Source organism: Mytilus californianus, unplaced genomic scaffold (genome assembly GCF_021869535.1).
Source record: "Mytilus californianus isolate M0D057914Y unplaced genomic scaffold, xbMytCali1.0.p SCAF_10, whole genome shotgun sequence".
Lineage (NCBI taxonomy): Eukaryota > Metazoa > Mollusca > Bivalvia > Mytilida > Mytilidae > Mytilus > Mytilus californianus.
The window spans coordinates 51,284,566-51,306,690 of record NW_026262582.1 but is presented as its reverse complement, the minus strand read 5'-3'; the positions used below and the strand labels follow the sequence as shown (position 1 = coordinate 51,306,690).

Genomic DNA, 22,125 nt, shown 5'->3' with positions numbered 1-22,125 from the left:
CTACGTATTTTCAAAAAAATATTGTGAGATCAATTCTGGCTTGAATTTAAACAACTTGGTACGAATAGAAATTGAATTGTCATTAGTTTATTTGCTTATTTCGTGATATTTTTTTATGACGAAGTGTTTTTCTCTTCTGATGATATATCTTTATCAGGAAATTAATTGCCCGTTTATAAATTTTGAAATTATAAAGAAACTAAGGTTTCAACTCCCTCAGGCAAAGTTGACCTTAGATGGATTTGGCTATTTGGTTTAGGTATTTTTGTCATATAGCTCTTCAACTGTTTCGGTACTTATACATCCCTCGGATTTCAAATGTTTGGCTTTGAGCGTTCCTGATGAAGTTAAATGCAGAAAAGCGCCTCGGACGCATGAAATTATTAAACGTGTTGTTTTCAATTTTTACATCACTGGGTCGATACCTCTGCTGGTGGACTATCAGTCCCCGAGGGTATAATCAGCTCAGTAGTCAGTACTTCGGTACTGACATGATTTATAACAAACTTTTCTAAAATTGCCCGTTTATAAATTTTGAAATTATAAAGAAACTAAGGTTTCAACTCCCTCAGGCAAAGTTGATCTTAGATGGATTTGGCTATTTGTTTTAGGTATTTTTGTCATATAGCTCTTCAACTGTTTCGGTACTTATACATCCCTCGGATTTCAAATGTTTGGCTTTGAGCGTTCCTGATGAAGGTAAATCCAGAAAAGCGCTTCGGACGCATGAAATTATTAAACGTGTTTTTTTCAATTTTTACATCACTGGGTCGATACCTCTGCTGGTGGACTATCAGTCCCCGAGGGTATCATCAGCTCAGTAGTCAGTACTTCGGTACTGACATGATTTATAACAAACTTTTCTAAAATTGCCCGTTTATAAATTTTGAAATTATAAAGAAACTAAGGTTTCAACTCCCTCAGGCAAAGTTGATCTCAGATGGATTTGGCTATTTGTTTTAGGTATTTTTGTCATATAGCTCTTCAACTGTTTCGGTACTTGTACATCCCTCGGATTTCAAATGTTTGGCTTTGAGCGTTCCTGATGGAGGTAAATCCAGAAAAGCGCTTCGGACGCATGAAATTATTAAACGTGTTGTTTTCAATTTTTACATCACTGGGTCGATACCTCTGCTGGTGGACTATCAGTCCCCGAGGGTATAATCAGCTCAGTAGTCAGTACTTCGGTACTGACATGATTTATAACAAACTTTTCTAAAATTGCCCGTTTATAAATTTTGAAATTATAAAGAAACTAAGGTTTCAACTCCCTCAGGCAAAATTGACCTTAGATGGATTTGGCTATTTGTTTTAGGTATTTTTGTCATATAGCTCTTCAACTGTTTCGGTACTTATACATCCCTCGGATTTCAAATGTTTGGCTTTGAGCGTTCCTGATGAAGGTAAATCCAGAAAAGCGCTTCGTACGCATAAAATTATTAAACGTGTTATTTTCAATGTTTACATCACTGGGTCGATACCTCTGCTGGTGGACTATCAGTCCCCGAGGGTATCATCAGCTCAGTAGTCAGTACTTCGGTACTGACATGATTTATAACAAACTTTTCTAAAATTGCCCGTTTATAAATTTTGAAATTATAAAGAAACTAAGGTTTCAACTCCTTCAGGCAAAGTTGACCTTAGATGGATTTGGCTATTTGTTTTAGGTATTTTTGTCATATAGCTCTTCAACTGTTTCGGTACTTATACATCCCTCGGATTTCAAATGTTTGGCTTTGAGCGTTCCTGATGAAGGTAAATCCAGAAAAGCGCTTCGGACGCATGAAATTATTAAACGTGTTGTTTTCAATTGCTATATAGTTCAACCAAATTGAATTGTAAAAAAATATAATTATACATGATAACAAGATAAAACAAATACACTTCAAGCAATTTTTTTTTCCAACTCATAGTTTGTTCAAATCTAAGCATAGATTGTACATGTATATGCGTTCAAAATAAAAAAATTAAAATTAATTGTTATCAATTGAAAGATTTAGCAAAATATTGTAGATGACGAATACTTATTGCAAAACACTGAAAAAAAAACGTGTGACAACCATGAGGGCTTAACAAAAATAATAACGACTGCGACTGCAATTTTTTGTGAAATTAAGGATTAACTACTTTATTATTGGCTACTAAATGTCCAGCGGCAAATATTTTATTCATCAAGATAACATGTTGATAATATGCACAAGGTCAGAGTCAACAGGCAGGTACCAATCAGTATCGAAAAATGATATGTAGCTTTTTACTTTCTGCTATGAATAACAAATTAAATATCCGGAAATCTGAGATACGAAAGTATAGAAACCCCTGTAAATGTCGCAAAAGAAGTTCAGCAACTTTGACTTTAAAAAGATGCAACAGATACCAAAAGGACACCCAAAACTTATAAGTTCAAAGTGAAACTGAAAACGCTGTGGCAAAATCAGTTTTTTTTTAGATAAAACATATACATTTGAGGATGTATACAACAAAAAAAGAATAAGGTAGCCCCCTGTATAAAACGGAAATTTTAGTGACAATGAAATATTGTAAAAAGAAAATTCGCAGTCAACGTTTTTTTAGAAAAGTCAATTTAAAATCAAATTATTCAATAGTGCTAGCGGTAATCATGTGCATCCTAATATTTATATTTGTTCTTCGCTTTATAGAATATTCAGATTCCTTTATCTCCGAAAGTCTAAATTTTACTTGCATACTTTTTAAATATTTATTTGCGGTTTTAATGGATTAATTTGCCTGCAAAATGTCATAAAAATCCGTTAGATTGCCAATTGACGTACTTATTACCTATAGAATCTAACTGACATACGCTGATCCTCGAAACTGATTCGTACTCGTACGTGCTTTGTGAAACGATGGCCAAATACAGATAAAGAGATGACAGATACGTACACTTTTTCTGAAACACTCCATTACTTGAATGGCCTTCTCACCAACCGGAAAAGAAATTACGTTCCGTAAAACTGATGATGGCCTGATAAACGGCTCAACATGCCCTTCCAGTTGCTGACTCGGTACACCTAAACTGTCTCCAACTAAGTTCAAGTGGGTGCCGGTTACCACGAGAAAGTGCAAAATTTCTCATAGTTTCACGATGTAAATATTCATGAATTCCATTCAAGATGAAATGATGGTTGGACGACGAAATCTGTATTTATCAAACAATTCGTCGTCCTCCAAAGACTCAAGTGGATTGAGTCTGTCCTTGAAGACTCTTGGCCTAGGTAAGTTCCTATTTAATCGTCGATTTCTTCGTACCTTGACAGCAGCCATTTTTTTTATATACTTAAGTATGTTTTGGCTATACTAAAAAATTTAAGAATATTCTTAATCTTGAGTAATAAAAAATCTGAGATTTTTTTTATGGCGGTGGATTTTGCTGAGAATATAAAAATTGAGAAAATTGTCAGGCTTAGCAAAAAAAAAAATTAAAAAAAAATACTCTGAAAGTTTTATGGCGCTGGGGCTCATTTTAGAGTAAACATTTCTTAGTTGGTTCGAAATGCGCGTGTTTGCAGTGACGTCGCACATTTCAGTAGTATTTATATTTCCATAAAAAAAACCTTTGGCAGCAGGAATATATAAATCATAATTGGTCAAAACTAAATGTCATTCCAAACATAGAGATTTGTTTTGAAAGTTTTACTACATCTGCAGGAACTTAAAAAACAATATTATTTCGCTTTAAGGTTTGTTTATAATATGGTTACTCATTTAGGAATTGTCCTTAAAACCTGTCTCTGTATTAGAAGACTTGTTAATAAAGGTTACAATTGTACTGTTATTGTTCGATGACTACGTCGCGTAGTTTTTTTGGGAAATTCAATTCGCTAATCTATAGTTTAAAGCAATACTGAAATGTTTCGTTTTTTCTCTGTATAGTTTGTTCGGGTTCTAGTCTACTGTAATTTAAGAAAGATCGGGATTGTAAAAAAAAGCCTTAGAAAACAATTGGTCTAGATATTAAATGAAATGTTCAAATTTTGAGAGACAAATGTAATGCATTTGCAAGACTTTTCATTTAAGTGAAGAAAATAATGTCTTTTATCTTAATATTTCTTTTTGATTCAATTTTGTTTTCATTTTGCCATTTAAGGGAAGATAACTGATAATGCAAATTTATAAAGGAATATGTTAGGAATTTACATATTTTGTTTTGTAGCAAGAAAATGAGTCCCGTGATCATAGTTTTTCTTTTCATTTTTAGAAAGCATATTATAAGAACTATCTTCTCATATTTTACCTTAAAATTCAATCGTTCAGTTTTCTTTTTATCACACAAAATTGGGGTTTTCATGTATGATCTATACAAAAAAGATTGATAACCTCTACAAATCTTTTTGATATTTGTTTTGGGTTGCTGTGTCATGGACGTTTCCCCCCCACTTCCTTTGTTCATATTACAAAGAATTACGTAGTCGAACGCATTACATGTATTTTTTAAAATATTATTACCAACACAATTTCTAATAAAGAATTTAGAACTGATATTTATTAAGTTATTGACAAATCAACAGTGAATAAGGTTAGCTGCATTTATTCTATCAAGATTTGAGCAGGTATGCAAGGGCACGATAATAAAAAGGCGGTATAACTGTTCTGTTCCTATTAGATCAGAATTATCTAATTTATACGAATATTCTGCCGGCTGCAAAAATGTTAAATGAGCTACTGGAAAACAATATTAGAAGCCTTTGGAATCAGAATATAGAAAATATTGGTAAGAGAAAAGTTGTTTCTGGAAAAAAAATTGTGTAGGACTATAATTTGTAAGCATTGACATGTAGATGATCAATCTGCCTTTTGAAGATTTGTCAAAACAGTGAATGCCCTATCAGACATTAACGTAAGGTTGAACCATTTTGACTGACATCTTTATTTTTTACAACGTATGTTCTTTGATTTAATAAATAAGATTGAATAATGATCTTTTATGTGTCTTCACTTAAAAATATCCTTCATGATCCGATATCGGATGATTCACGATCCGATCACAATATTCTTTCACGATCATTCATCGTTATGTACCGATTCATCATTGAAGGACATGTTTTGGAAGTCACGATTTTTACTTTTGAATTTTTGCTAAATCAAGCAAGAATGAATAAGCTAACAATCATATATTCTAGGAAGACATTTTAATGTACATAAAAGCGGTTTCATAACAGTTACAGATATTGATACCGTCAACATTTATTTTTATTTTCGTTTTCACATTCTGACATCATTCGGTTTTATAGAAACTATTTGTATTGTTGGACCGATGTTGGCGATTCTGTCCGTCTTAACTTCTCTCAAGGGTTTTGACAACAAAAAGTAAATGAGTTTCTTGCTCCTTTATGCAATCCTATTGATTTACTGGAATTTTGTATCTTTGAAAGAACCTGAAAAAAAATATTTTACATAATTACATGACCAACTCTGTTCTGGTTTAGAGCTTAATATTTTAACATATATTTTTATATCTAAAAAAAAAAAAAAAAAAAAAAAGGGGAGAAGGATAATTCATCACAGGAAATGATAGCTACAAAAAGATTCAAATAGAATCATAAAACTTCAGAAAAGAGTAGCAAGAATTATACTTAAATGTGATATTTCTGTTCCATCATATTTTATGTTTTCTTCTTTAAAATGGCTATCCATTACAGAAGAGTAAAATACCAACACTCAATTCTAATGTATAAAATTGTAAATGGACAAATACCCGATTACTTATCAATGCTAAATAATAATGATGTTCAACACTACAACTTACGATCTGTCTCTAATAACGATCTATTTGTTCCAATACAAAATACTAATTGAAAAAAACCCAATCATTTCATTATTCGGCAATCAAGGTATGGAATGATTTACCATTTACAAAAAAAAAAAATATAAAAAATGCTGTAGTGTGAAACTATCCAAGAAACAATTTTACTGTAATTTTCTTGAAAATTCTTGATTGATTGATTGTTCAGTGTAGGTGGCCGAGTGGTCTAGAGCGCTAGCCACAGTGCAGGCGGTATTGTCACGATATCCCCCAAAGCATGAGTTCCTCGCCGGGAGTTTGAATCCCGGCGAGGGAAGAACAAAAATTTGCTTCTGCAAATTTGCAGATTTAACATTGTTGTGCTGATATTTAGAGTAATTATGAAATATATATATTAGTCCCAGGTATGAATGAATGTAAACTGTATTCATGTATTTTGTTTGAGGGTCTCAATGAAAATAAGTTCTAATTGAGTTACCCTCTTTAAATATTTAAAAGAATTTATTATTATTATTATTATTATTATTATTATTATTATTATTATTATAATAGAACACATTGACAATAACTGATCTGGCGGTAGCAAGTGCTGTCCATTTCGTAAAAATTTACTGAAGCATTGTTGTACTAAATCATTACAAAATGTATGTTCTGTAAGGTAAACATTGACAAGTTATTATCAATGACGAATGTGCGTATATCATTCCCTCAGCTTCTTAAAGATAATAAGTACACTGCATGACGAATTCAAATCTATTTAGTTCCGTCGCAAACTAATGTTGAATTTCGATATTATTTATACATTTAGCACCACTGTAAATCCTCACCGAATTGTCATATCATAAATATATTTTACTCTTTCATAAATCATTGTTTTCCTTCCGTATTCCAAATAAATTCTACAGTATCGTAAGTATTACAGCATTACTCAATTTAAATGTTCATGTTTGCTACACCTGTATTGATGTACCCAAAGTGATGGTTCTGTTAATAACTCTTTGTTATACTAGATACTAAAAAAAGGAATAACTAGCTTTCTTAGATTTATAATCAAACACATATGAAAATTAAATAAACAAACATGGATTATACTAGATATTTCAATGACAAATATCTAGTATATTATGTATAAATGAGATACAATAAGATAGAGGAGACCTGTGCAACGTTGTTTATATCTGACGTTACCAAATATTTTCAACCGCGAACTTACAGGCACCATAATAAATTAATACTTTTCAATCTAATATATTCGCCAATTTAAGGTAAATTAACTGTATACCGCCATCTTGGATAATAAATAGCAGTACACTAACGGTCTAGTTCTTTACTTAAATCTGCAAGTTTTAAGACAGATTCGCAATTAATGTGTAAGACATTTTGTCTTTTTACTTTCTTAAAGCATATTATAAAACCTATCTTCTCATATTTAAAAAAATCTTTCTCATAGTATACTTTTTAATCACAAAGAGTTTTTTTTTCTATTAATTATCTTTATATAATTGGTCAAATTTGTATGACAGGTAGTTTGAAAAATAACATGCAGACCTATACTTTTTATTATATTTAAAAAAAAAAAAAAAAAAAAAAAAAAAAAAGCATGATTAAGTGTACAGTTTGGCAAAGTTTAAGAAAATTGTATATGAAGAAATATATAATGTTGACCCAACTTGATAAAGGTTGTGATTACACACTCATTTCTAATGCATGGACAAATTTCTTTAAGTTTTAAATTAAAAAAACATTACATTTGCTTGTACTTATGTTAACTTTCCTGAGTGAATTAAGATAAAAAAAGACAATTTTTTTTTGATTTAAAGAGAATTTATCATTTTCTTTAATTTCCGGTCTCTAAAAACTTCGCCAAAGTATGTAAAGCAGCTCAAATATTACCTTTTAGATAATTTAGTAAATGCAATTTTTGAAAAACATTGACATGATTGTAAATAATATGAAAATGTTGAACTTTGTGTGCATTTGCGTAACATTTACAAATAGACAAATATCCAACATAATGTCTATTGTTACTAACGGAATAAGGACTAAATATACAGCGAACATTACATTGGTGTACATTTTTAAAACCTTTGAAGGTAAACGCATTATTTTGTCGCAGCATCTGTTGCACTATGTTTTAAATTTCTTATATTGTCTTAAAATCCGAATGAAATATTAAAATACTAGTTTCACAAAATAATAGGGTTAAAAAAAAACTATAGGCAATTACAACTTATTGCGACTTGACAAAAAATTATTAATGAATATTAAAAAAAAAGAGAAAAAAAAACCCCTAAAAATCATGTATTATTTTGATAGTGCTATTAATTAATTATTTAGTGTAATTAACCAGGAGACTAATGACTAGGTGTATTGGAAATGAAAATCGAATCCAATATCTTGGGCACTTGATCTATGTTATTTCGGGGACTTTATAGTTTAATCGACTTAAGACTATTGAACAGCGGTATACTACTGTTGCCTTTAATTACTATACGGTATGGGATTTGCTAATTGTCGAAGGACGTATGGTGACCTATTGTTAATTGCATCAACTTCATGTGGTCCCTGGTATGTAGTCTGACCTTATATATAAGCAGATGTACACAATCCATATATGACAATTTGGCGAATTAACTTTGAATTATGAGTTTCATTTCTATTGATTAACTTCAGCTAGATATCCGTCTGTATCATATGCAAATTCTTTTTTTCATGTATGGTGATTTCGCAAATGGATATTTAACTTGTTGCTCCGTTGTTATCATATCAACGAAAGTAATTTCCTACTGTTGTTTATGAGTACTGCAAAGCTGAAGATAAAGTGCTTACGGGAAAGACATAAATATAAACCGTTTTACTTAAATAATGTGTCCCTGGTAGATTGGCTAAAAGTTAAAATTTAGCAGGCCACAGCGACAATCGACTAAACTTAAATACCAATGTTTAAAATTAAGAACGCACAAAAGTTTCTTACCTCTGCATTTGACGAGTACAGCGATAAGTATCCAAAAGACACCAACTGCAATCCAAGATAAGAGAATGAACAGCAGAAAATTATGTATTCCCGTACCTGCAAGAAAAAAACACATATGTGTGTGTGTGTGTGTGAGAGAGAGAGAGAGAGAGAGAGAGAGAGAGAGAGAGATCAAATCAACACGAAAACTTAGTTCATTGCAAAAATTATGTTTGGAAACCCTTGTTACAAATGTCCATTATAACTTATACAAGCGTACACCTATACCATTTCGTGTATTGCCAATCAAATACTTTTCAGATCAGTTAGCATAGGAAAAGATAAAAAGAGGAAACGATCCTGACTGAAACTTTTCTTTGTGAGCATAGGCCTTGTTGCCTCCAATATAGGCGATATCCTTCATCATTAATAAATCAAATATAAAACATCTCCCTTTTAAAGATCGGTCAGTTCCAAACAAATCTAAAAACAAAATCGTTTGCGTTTGTATATCAAATCAATTAAAAAGGTTATCTTAAACTAACCTTATAACGATGCTTGACGTTTCGGTTGGCATCCTATTTGAATTGTTTCGTTTGAAGGATGTGTTTTTCCTTAAAGAATCGGCATTACTATAAGAATCAAATGTGCTCCTCTTCTTATATGTACGAGTCAGACTTTGTACATGAACTTTCATACGAAACCTTACGTGCCGCTTTGGTGACTATGTTGATCGCATCTATCCCATTGAACTTGAAATAAAGGATACCGCAAGGTACAGATAAGTCTAATTGATATTTTGATGCGGGTCGGTTGAGAACTGGCCTTAACATCTTAAGCTATAATTCGAAACCTCCTTGTTTCAACAGTTATAAATATTTTATATATTGTGAACTGTGTAGCAACATTCCAGCCGCGCCTACATATATCTCCAAGTTTTCCAGGACTTGCGTTTCTTATCATGAGTGTCTTGATATAGATTGTTGCTGCTGACAAGGAAACTGTTGAAACAAAGGGGTTTCGAATAGTAAAGTTTGAATCATCATGTTTAAACAAATTACCGTTTATGTAAAAAGAATTAAGACTATTATAATATCTCAGGTGCATTTATAGACGATTTTTTTAAGACAAAACATTATTAGGTGAAATATACTAATACAATATCATTGACTTAAAACATTACCCTTTCTATTTCATGAGTGTAATTATTGTCACAACTCTATGCCCTTACAAAGACAATACCAAAATCAACAAGTGCTGAAAAGCATAACAGTTCGGAATTTTCCCGTCACCAATAACAAATATTGTATAAAATAAACACGTTTCCCTTTGCAGAAAAGCAGTAATTGCCAGGTTATTACAGGATTAAACACGTGCGTTCATATGACTATTGATGTGTAGCCTTGGAGGGTTAACTCACAAACGTAATAAAAATTCGAAAGACTTTTATGTGAGGTTTGTATTACTAAGTGAGTGGCACAGTTTATCTATTTATAATATCTAGAGAAAATATGTTGAATCCTTATAGTTTCCAACCTAAATATTTTTTTTTTTTAATTTCAAATTTTTTGGAACTTCATGAATTAACCGTGTTTCGCGTTTCGTTTCGTAAAATCTCCGATGTCTTCCCCTAAATTTTTTTCATCGTTTCATAAAAAAACTTTTTTTTTATTTTCCTCTTGATATATCACAGTTAAATTCGCCAAAGTGTTTATATATTAGGTGACAACTGAAATTTCTGTAAGTTAAACATGTTCTACCAAAGTGTAAACCAGGAAAAAAATTATAACGGTCCAATCAAAATATTTTTTATAGATATATAAATCATATAAAACTATATTATAATATCTATTCTAGGTATTGACTTTGTGTTTCATCTCAATTACGTGTTATAGTGAGGTGTTTTTTTTTTATTTGTCTTTGTATATTTTTAACCTTTACTGTTCATTATTGGAAGTATCCTTTTGGCGTGACTCGGTATTTATACATCCCGCCATTGTGTTATTGTGTTATGGCCACTGTTTGTATTCTTGTCTTTCATTTTTGCGTATGTGCTTTGTCTATAGAGTATCCATATGCCATTTTGTTTTTATATGTTGAAATAGTTGTTTGTTTTAATAGTGGTTAAGATTAAAACACATTCTTATCAAAATATAATGGAATTCTATGCAACTGTCATACAAGTTAGAGGTTTAGCTAGCTATAAAACCAGATTAAAACCACAATTTTCTACATAAGGAAATGGTTGTACCAAGTCAGGAATATAGCAGTTGTTTTCCATTCGTTTGATATGTTTGATCTTTTGATTTTGCCATTTGATAAGGGACTTTCCCTTTTGAATTTCCTTGGAATTCGGTATTTTTATTTTTTTTACTTTGTATGAAGCAAATTTATCTGGGCCAAAAAAAAAAACCCAACATTTTATGCTTCTTCGTATATGTTATTATTGTGACTTGATATACATATGCCAAGAATATTTCACCCAATCCAGACCTTTTAGATAAAGCTAATAATTAAAGGGACTTTAATGAAATAAAATCTAACAAGCCTTTGATTAACAAGAGGCTCATGAAAGCCTGATATCGCTCACCTGGCTGTAATTTCAGTTTCAGGCATTTGACTTATTTGTAGATCTTACTTTGCCGAACAATTTTGTCATTAACACTTTCTCTCTTTCTATAATAATATTAAAGATAAAACATAACCCAAAACTGTAAAATTTCCTAAAAATTAACTATTTCTGGATAGTAACCCAACAATAAGTTGTCCTATTGGTCTGAAGATTACTTGACAGGTAGATCTAAACCTGTTTGACCTATGTCAGTTTTGCTCTTACTGCTTTAGTTTTTGAGATGAAAGCCAAAAACTTCATTTGACACCTATGTTCTATTTTTAGAAACTGCCGCCATGTTTTTGAATGGATCAAATCCCTGAATACAATCTATAAACTAGATACCCTAAGAAACATTCAATTGAAGTTTTTAAGTATTTGGCAAAGTAGTTTCAGAGGAGAAGATTTTTGAAAAGTTATTGGACGTTCACAAAAAAAAAACGTTTTAAGGGCAATAACTCCTCAAGGGGTCAATTGACTATTTTGATCATGTTGACTTATTTGTAGATCTTACTTAGCTGAGCATTTATTGCAATTTATATTTTCTCTCTATCTATTATAATATTAAAGAAAATAACCAAAAACAGTAAAATTTAATAAAAATAAACTATTTCCAACAGTAACCCAACAATGGGTTGTCGAACTCGTCTGAAAATTTCATAACAGATAGATCATGACCCATTTATCACTTTAACTCTCTTTCACTTTTGATCTCACTGCTGTAGTTTTTGAGATATAAGCCAAAAACTGCTTTTGTCCCCTATGTTCTATTTTTAGCCATGGCGGCCATGTTTGTTGATGGATCAAAACTTCGGATACAATTTATAAGCTAGATACCCTAAAGAGCATTCAGTTAAAGTGTGGAAGTATTTGACCCAGTAGTTTCAGAGAAGAAGATTTTTGAAAAAGTAATAGACTTGCACAAAAAAATGTAAAAAATAAACGTTTCAAGGGCAATAACTCCTTAAGGAGTCAATTGACTATTTTAACTTATTTGTAGATCTTACTGAGCTGAACATTTTTGCTATTTACACTTTCTCTCTATCTATTATAATATTAAAGATAATAACCAAAAAACAGTAAAATTTCATAAAAATAAACTACTTCCAACAGTAACCCTACAATGGGTGTTCCAATTTGTCTGAAAAAATTTTCATAGCAGATAGATTTTGACTTATTCATCACTTTAACTTCATGTCACTTTTGCACTAACTGCTCTAGTTTTTGAGATAAAAGCCAAAAACTGCATTTGACCCCTATGTTCTAATTTTAGCCATGACGGCCATGTTTGTTAATGGATCAAAACTTCGGATACAATTTATGAACCAATTACCCTAATGAACATTCAGTTAAAGTTTAGACGTATTAGGCCCAGTAGTTTCAGAGGAGAAGATTTTTAAATGTTAGCAAACATGATGAACAAATTGTGTAAAATTGTCCTTAAAGGGCAATTACTCTTTAAGGGATCAATTGACAATTTTAGTCATATAAAACTTTTTTGTAGATCTTACTTTGCTGAATATTTTTGCTGTTTACAATTTATCTTTATCTTCAATAATATTCAAGATAACCAAAAACTGCAAAATTTCCTTAAAATTACCAATTTAGTGGCAGCAACCCAACAATGGTTTGTTTGGTTCGTCTGAAAATTTCAGAGCTGACAGATCTTGACATATTGAACAATTTTACCCCATGTCAGATATGCTCTAAATGCTTTAGTTTTTGAGATATAAGCCAAAAACTGCATTTGACCCCTATGTTCTTTTTTTAGCCATGGCAGCCATGTTTGTTGATGGATCAAAACTTCGGATATAATTTATAAACTAGATACACTAAAGAACATTCAGTTAAAGTGAAGGTATTTGGCCCAGTAGTTTCAGAGGAGAAGATTCTTGAAATAGTTTACGACGACGACGACGACGACAGACGACGGACGCCAAGTGATGGCATCAGCTCACATGGGGCCCTTCGGGCCCCGTGGAGCTAAAAAATAAATTCAAAGAAAAATATAAAAAAAATCTTTGAAAATAGAATAAATAGTTATGATAAAAATAGTAAACTATTACTTTATAAAAATTTAAAACATAGCTTGGATAGGGAATTTTATTTAGCTTCCAATGAACTTGTTATGAGTCTTTTATAGACGAAACGCGCGTCTGGCGCAAATACAAAATTTCAATACTGGTATCTATGGTGAGTTTATTTATAAGAAATGCTTAAATTGGTTGAGAATTAGTGACCATAATTAAGAAATAGAAAAGGGTCGCTATTATAAAGTTACTTGAAAGGGTAGAATATGTAAACTGTGCAACTTGCTGGAGGACGAAAAACCCTTCCTACTTGAATGTAAAATTAACAAAAAACTAAAGGGTAATCTATTTGAAAATTGTTTAACTTTTATCTTCTGTAGTATATGCATGGAAACCTCTCTGTGTTTTCTTCCTCTATTTTTACCGGCTTTTAACTAGATTTCAGAATCTGTATTAATTTGATACAAAATATTGCAAAAAGGGAGATGAAAAAATGTCACAAAAGTCCCCAAAATTTGGTTCAAAAGAGAATTTCAATCCATTATAGTGATACCTTTCCTGAAACCATAGATCTTTATCTATTAAGAGGTCTAAAAAAATAATATACATTTAACCTCATTTTTCCATAAAATTGAATTGAAAAGTTCAAGGGACAAATCTTTGTTGAAAAACACTAAACTAATAATGGACCTATGGGCGGTATGGATGTGAAAATACGGACTTTCAAACAGAAAAATGGCCTATAAAACATGCAAAAACAATCTTGATATTCATATAAACCCACTTAAAAGGCTATATTATTCTTCAGCTATCTAAAAATCAATTTTATTGTACACAAATTTTCATATTTAAAAATATCACCATGGCCAAATTGCGAAACTAAACTTCTAACTGTGTATTGCTACCTTAACCCCGCAACATTCTTTTTGTGACTTTCCCAAGTCAGGAGCCTGTAATTCAGTGATTGTCTTTTTCGTTTATTGTTTTGTTCATAAATCAGGCCGTTAGTTTTCTCGATTAGACTATTTTGCATTTATCCTTTCGGGGTATATTAAAGCTTAATATGCGGTATGGGTTTTGCTCATTGTTGAATGCCGTACGATGACCTAAAGTTGTTAACCTTCTTCGTCATTTGGTCTCAATTCTATGCAACTCACCATTGTTATCATCTTTATTGACTGTCTCTACATCTGGTATGTGCACATGTGCATTTGGAACCGTTACGGTCTGAAGCTTTCCAAACTCTGAAACAGAAATGACTTACTTAAGGTGATCCTCCTAATATTGTGCTATCCGCTCTGCCCGAAAATTCGCTAATTATGAATCTACACCCCGTATTTATAATATCATGTTTATGTAATCACTCTTTTTGATAGTCTAAAATGAAAATGTAAGCTATATTTTTCACACAGCTAAAGAGTGTTGTCAGGGTTAAAGATTGCTAGGGATTATTTTAAGGAAAGATCTTGCAAAATTAGCAAAAATTATGATCACAGATGATCACCAAGTTTTAAAAACTGAAAGATAAAGATAGAACACGCATCAAGTGCAAATACTCTTTTGGCACGGGTAGTGCTATAAGCCAATATCATTTTCGGTGAGTCAAACTTTGATTATTTTGTTTTATTTTGAAATTTGAATGTTAATTTCTTCAAACTCATTTCGTGCCATTGCAGTCTAGTAGATAATTCATAAAAAAGGATTTCAGGAATGACAAAAATCATTTGACAAACAGATCACACCACTCCTTAAAGAAAAATAGACTATTTAGTCCATTTTTGGTAATATCCTTTTGACATGGCTCGGTATTTATGCATTCCGTTAGTGTGCTATGGTTATTTGTATTCTTGTCTTCCATTTTTTTCTATTTTCTTTGTCTATAGCCTGTCTTAGTCATTTTGTTTTTCTTTGTTGTTTGTTTTTATAGTGATTAAGATTATAACCCAATGTTGACAGCTGTGTCTGCTTGTTTTGCTCACACATTGTTGTCAATATAATGGAATTCGATGCGACTGTCAAACAAGTGAGAGGTTTGGGTAACTATAGAACAAGGTTTTATCCACCATTTTCTACTTAAGGTAAAAAAAAAACAACACTAATTCATAGCCCCATTGCTTTCTATGTTAAATTCTGCAATTAAAAGCATTAATGGCTATTTTGTCTTAAGTTCAAAGAAAGTGGCAATCATTTCATGTCAAAACTATACCTTATTCTGACTTGTGCTGAAAAATTCAACATACCTTTAATTGTATATTAGAGGGTACTGGTTCCCGGAAGTTTGATAGTACAAAACAGGTACTTCTGATCTGAACAACAGGGCAAATGTGCCCTCCTATTATAATTTTATATACTTTCAACAAGGGTTCTACAGTGATCCAAAGTCCCCAAGCTTTCATTTGATACCAAAACTACCCAAATATTTCACCTATTGACAAAGATACAGCTATACGTAGGAACCTTTTGGTTCAAGATATCTAATACGTTCTAGTATGTTCTTTCCGACCGGGTCTTTGTTTGTGGGTGGCCTTACAAACAGCAATGGTTTCTTGATTTATTAGTTGTACAAACCTTTGCCATCATACACCCGTAATAATGTCAATTGGACTCCCTTTCCATTATTTCCGGTTAATATCATTTGAACTCCAAAAGTTGTATTAATGTAAACTGACCCCGTCTTTTCAAGTACATATCTCATTGTAAAAACATTGTCTGTGTAAGAACACCCACAGATATCAGTTCTGGCAGTGCATGCTCTGTTTTTATTGTAACATCTGTTGTTGTAAAAGCGTAGACTATCTACAGTTGTATAATTTACAAGAAAATTCACAGTGTTTCCTATTGGTCGCTGAAAGATGATGCAAGAGAATTTAAAGACTGTCTTTAATCTATAATACTTCAAAGCGACGCCTTTAAACTCTGGTTTTCTTTCTACATCTATAAATCATAAAACAAATTAATTATGGACGTAAATATATTGACCTGTACATTAATTAATATATTTCAAACAATAACAAATAAAAATAGTACATTGGTTGCAATGAATTATCGTGATTTTCTAGGGAAATAAAAACCGATAATTCCAAATAAACTCGGCTATTTCACTCCTCTGACGTCATACAACAATAGGTGTTGTCAAGACGTTGTCGATGACGTCGCCTCAAAGCGAACAATTTCTTCCATTGTTAATGTAATAATGAGAAAATCTAATCAAAGACTTCAAATATCGTAAAAAATATTCAACTCGTGACCAAACAACACTGATAATTACCTCATGCACTACGCGCATTCGTGAATTAATGTGTTCATTGGTCACTCGTTTAATATTTTTTCTATATTTGATATCTTCGATTAGTAATTCTATAAATAAGATTTTCAGAGATGAAATAGTGTAGGTTTGAAAAATTATGTAAAACACAGTAGATTTCTCACCCAAGAAACGTGTATTGTTTTTTATATTTGCTGTTGTAAAGATTGATTTTCCCCAATGCCTAGACTCAATTGTTGAACACTGCATGTTGGCCCCTCGATAACGTGTTTTTAACATTATCTTGTGTCAGGGATCTGTCTCATTGGGTTATACACCAAATCGCCATTTGTCATTGATACTTAAAATGTTTTATTTCATTTTGAAGGAAAGAAGGTTTTTCAAAACTTTTTCAAATCAAAATAATTCTCATTAACAAAATTCACATACCTCTCATAATATTGCATAATTTTTCAACTGATTTAATATTAACAGTATCTTGCTTTCCGCCATGAATGCATTTCCATTCTCCACAATTTTCTTTTGAAATTCGTATGTTTACTTCCACAGTCATTATATTAGATTCCATATGAGGTATAATGTTGCCGCCCGAACACATCCATCGCTTTAAGCTTCCTTTTTGACAGAATCCATAAAATCTGTTAGAAGGAGCGAATATTTTAAAAATCCTGTCCGATGCTGAAATGTTGCATTTCAGGAAAAATTTGCCGTCTAATATTTTGCTCCTTAAATACTGGGCATTGTTAAATGGTCTTTCTAAGGCGAACGCTAAATATAACACAATTAAAACACTTATAAATGACACAATAATGGTTTGTCTAGTTCAGTTTAAACGCTAATTGAATATTTTCTTAATGCTTTTCGTTTTTGTTTTGTTTTACAAGATTATACATTTTCTAGTTTTCCCAGGCAGTAGTTGCAACTAGCTTTAGAGCCAGCTTGCGCTATTTCTTTTACTTTGATGTTTCCACATTCCTTCGTTATTTCTAAAACTATTTTTTAACATTTTTTTTTATTTATAAACCCTTTAAAATGAGGCATTTTATATGTCTATGAATTTAGAAGCATAAACATGCTACAGATAGTGCAACATATTGGATATATTATAAGATGGTTCCTATTGTGTCTTTTTGTTACTGGTACTTTTTTGATGACACAAGACCTTCCAACTTAGTTTACACTTTGTTCTCTTGTTGTGCTGTTTCTTCACAGTCCAAATTTCGCAGGGGGGTTAAGCGCTCACAATTATTTTCAACCCCGTCACATTTTTCATGCACCTGTCCAAAGTCAGGAGCATGTAATTTAGTGGTTGCTGTCTACCATATTTGTTTTTCGATGGATTGTTTTATCATAAATAAAAATAGTTTTTTTCCTTTGAATTGTATAACATTTTGTCGTATCGGGGGATTTTAAAGCTTACTATACGGCATGAATTTTGCTCATTGTTGAAAATCTTATAGTGACCTTTAGTTGCTTACATTCACGTCATTTGGTCTCTGGTGGAAAGTGGCATTCATACCACAACTTCCCATTTTCATATTATTGTCTCACATTTTCTTTGTTTCTCTGAAATCGAACAGAGTTTATCTTTGACGGTATTGCTCATATGTTTACGCTTTTTGTGAAGATGCTACCAAATAGTTTATCTTGTTTAATTCGTTAAATACTATAGCAAACGGAGACCTTCTAGGATTGACATGCACCAACAAAATTCAAATCAAAAACTTGTGAAAGCTGTAGAAAACAGGGAATGTAATAATCCGGTTATGAATTGCAAATGCTATCTTAAAAGAACATACTTGCATAAAAAAAGGTATATATTATTATCGTTGCTATATATAGTCCGGCCATTTTTAAGGAGCATACACAATCTGTAAACAAATGTACAAAATATATGAATTATTGATACTAAATTGGACAAAATAAAAACAATAAAACATACAAAACAGATAAAAAAAAAATTAAAATTATCAACAACAAAAAACGAAAGAATGATGCAGAATATAAAAAAAAATTCCAACATCTGAACACATAGTAACGAAAGAAATACTGTAATTTTGTAAAATGACTGAAGTTTTAAAACGCAATTCAAAAAATTGCCTGCTATGTTTCAGGTTATTTATTGAAAAAAGGATATAATTGGAGATACATATGACCAAAACAAAATTTTGTAAATTAAGTAACTAATAGTTCAGTAAAATTTAGTTTATTCTTCAAATGCCTGGGAAGGTTTGTATGTCTTTAATTAGGTTTTTGTTAATGAAATTACGTTTAGAATGTACTCTCTCTGTGGGTGTAATACCACCAAATCATAGTACGTCACATTCGGTTGCATACCAAAAAGGGTCGAAAAAATATTCCCTTGAATTTGACAGTTGTAGGAAATTAATCCTACATTTCATTGCAGTAAAAAAATTCTGAGTCATAAACATATATCTTGGGTGCTACAAAGCACCATTCTTTTTTAATTTGGTGTTTCTATAGAATATTTTGGAAACTTGAGGTTACATGGTTACTGAAGCTTGTACACAGGAAAAAAGGTGAACATTTGATTGGTTAAATTCCACTGATGGTGATTATCTTATATGCAATGAAATGTTATGTGAATTTTTTTCTGTAGTACTGGACAGGATAAAACTCTATTCCTGCCAAGTTTTTCTTTATTTGAAACAAAAATAAATTCTGCACAATTTTTTGAAAAGTGCAAATTTAACAATGACTAATAGTGGAAAAACAATGGTGGTATTACACGTGTATCTAAGATAGCCAATTTATGGTCCTTTGGTCATGATGGCAGAAGAACAAACTGTTTTTACGATGGAACAAAATTTACACACGATTTTTTTTAGAAAATCTAGATTCAAAACCGAAGTGTGTTATTTGAAGCAGAACACAAAGATTTTACATGAGGCATCAGATGTAATGTCCCCGTTCAGAAAGAATGTGAATGTGAATTGTTAAATCCTGCACAGCCAAAAGGATTCTCTTTAATAGCATTGGTTTGACCATACAAGGCCGTAGTTGATTGTGATGCATTGATATGAGCATCTAATTCTTCACTGACTCGAGGTAATTTTTGGATCTTTGAAATCTGATTAAGGCTACAGTACTTTTACTGATGTTAAAATTTCGTAAATCGACCAAGAAGAGACACCGTTACAAACCAAAACAGAGGAAATTGCATGAACTCCATTAGAAACGAGACCGGGTGCGTCGACAGGGTAAGCGTCTCCTACTATTCATGCATCACCAGTCAAACAAAGATCTGTCAGCCGCTTAAATGCTCCGATAAACCAAAAGATGTAAATATAAATAAGAAGATGTGGTATGAGTGCCAATGAGACAACTCTCCATCCAAGTCATAATGTGTAAAAAGTAAACAATTATAGGTCAAAGTACGGCCTTCAACACGGAGCCTTGGCTCACACCGAACAGCAAGCTATAAAGGGCCCCAAAATGACTAGTGTAAAACAATTCAAACAGGAAAACCAACGCTCTAATCTATATAAAAAACGAAAAACGAGATACACTTATAAACCACAGCCAACTAAATTAAATCTTCACAATATGTCTTTGACTCTTTTGGGAACACACGAGAAAGAAGATATTCATGTGTGTGCTATTTGGAAACCCCTATGTTTTCGAACATGGAATGTTTTATCAGAAATTCAAAAAAGTATTGGACAGAGCTTAATGTGGCATGGTCCGGGTTTCACCAAATGTGGTTGTAGACCAGATTTAACTGCAAACAATGATTATAAAAAAACCAGGACAGATGTGTAACATATCCTGCCATCCAAACAGTATATGAACTAGAAAATAATTGTGGAGTTCAGTGCTTGAAATTTTAAATAATTCAGAAGAATGTTTAGAAATTATTTAAAGTCTTAAAATATGCAAGCTTTAAAATTCAGTAATTATCACAGATAAAACTGCTTTAAAGTACAATAGTTTCAGAAAACTTAAGTTTTCAGGCATTTTACAAAATGCTAAAATTTCTAAAACGCCTGTAACATATATAAAATCTATGAAAAGACCAATTAAATATGTGCCGGAACATCAAATACATCATATGCGATACTGCACAGATTAGAAGAAAAAACTTAAAAGTCTTAAAATTTGTGCAAAAGAGAAGCGAAGGATACCAAAGGGACATTCAAACTCATTAGTCGAAAATAAACTGACAGCACCATGGCTAAAAATAAAAAAACAGACAAACAACAGTTAACAAAACACAACATAGAATACCAAAGACTGAGCAACACGAATTCCACCAAAAAACTGGGGTGATCTCAGGTGCCCTGGAAAGAGAAGCAGATCCTACTCCACGTGTGGCATAGGATAGTAATATACGAAGAAGATGTATTGAAATTGTTTCATTTTGACAAATATTTCGGGGATCTCAACCATTTCCAACCCACGACCTGTCCTTCTTTAGAATAAAATGTTTTAAACACTAAATAGCTCAATTATTTTGATAAATATTGAATTACTTTTTGTACAATGGTCGGATGTTCGCCTTTCAGCAATATTGTATTGTGGTTTATTTGACACACATGTAAAGATAGTTGAATTAGTGTAAATTATAGGTAAACATTTCATTTTGTAAACAAACGAACAATGGTCTTGACTAGATTGAGATTTTCAATTTAGGTGTTAACCACTAATTCGGTCCCCATCAGAAAGTAATACATTAGTTCCTAGGCATAGGCGTTACTTTCAAAGTAAGTAGAATATTTTGGTGATTTTGATATCTAATGAAAGCTGAATGACTGGTGTTGATTGTAGAACATTTTTTACTGATAATTTTAATTAATAAAAAAATTGCATGAAATTTTAAAAAGAGGCATATTTTACCTGTTTCTCAGATAAGGTCTAAGTCATCGCTCGTGACGTGAGTATACATTCTTGCACAATTAATGAGCTCTGGTCTACCAAATGACGAACAAAAAAAATATAATTTTACATTTCTGAAAATGAGATCATCATCATCAAACTTTATTTCCTCCTAAAGGAGATTAACAAAAGACAACATGCATATAATATTATGTACAATAATAAAGTTTTGATTTCATAAAATTTGAAATGTCACTTAATACTTTGGAAGGAAAACTATTTACAGTCTACAGTAATTTAGGAAGGGAAATCCTTCGTTAAGGACTTCCAAACAATGCTCTGGTTTTAAAATGTCCAAGAGATCTTCCTGATTGCCAAGCAGAAAACATGAAATGCTTTTTTCTTATTTTGAAACCAGTGTGCTATGTGTATATATATCGTATAGAATGATTCTCTGTGTTTAAAGTTCTGTGTACAGACTTATTTGATGGTTCAGGATATCTTGAATAAAGTGTCCACACAATTGCAGTTTCCGCTAGTCAGGGGAGAAGTTCAAAGTTAAGCTACACGTTATTCCTTCGCTTTCGCTCTTCCTTTAATTTTGAAGTCTAATAGCATTTTTGACAATGTTTTTCCTCTTCAAGATTTTTTTTGTATCTTATATAA

The 22,125-nt window shown here is 31.8% G+C and overlaps 1 protein-coding gene across 1 annotated transcript; it reads right to left on the bottom strand.

The window, feature by feature from the left end:
* Nucleotides 1-5,133: 5,133 nt before the first annotated feature.
* Nucleotides 5,134-21,593, bottom strand: LOC127718814 (uncharacterized). The gene is made up of 7 exons (XM_052224886.1): nucleotides 21,481-21,593; nucleotides 18,423-18,494; nucleotides 17,053-17,391; nucleotides 15,927-16,292; nucleotides 14,516-14,602; nucleotides 8,739-8,834; nucleotides 5,134-5,396 (listed from the first exon to the last, which is right to left on the bottom strand). The coding sequence occupies exons 2-7, from the start codon at nucleotides 18,472-18,474 to the stop codon at nucleotides 5,368-5,370; spliced, it is 969 nt and encodes a 322-aa protein (XP_052080846.1). The 5' UTR covers nucleotides 18,475-18,494; nucleotides 21,481-21,593; the 3' UTR covers nucleotides 5,134-5,367.
* Nucleotides 21,594-22,125: the final 532 nt, after the last annotated feature.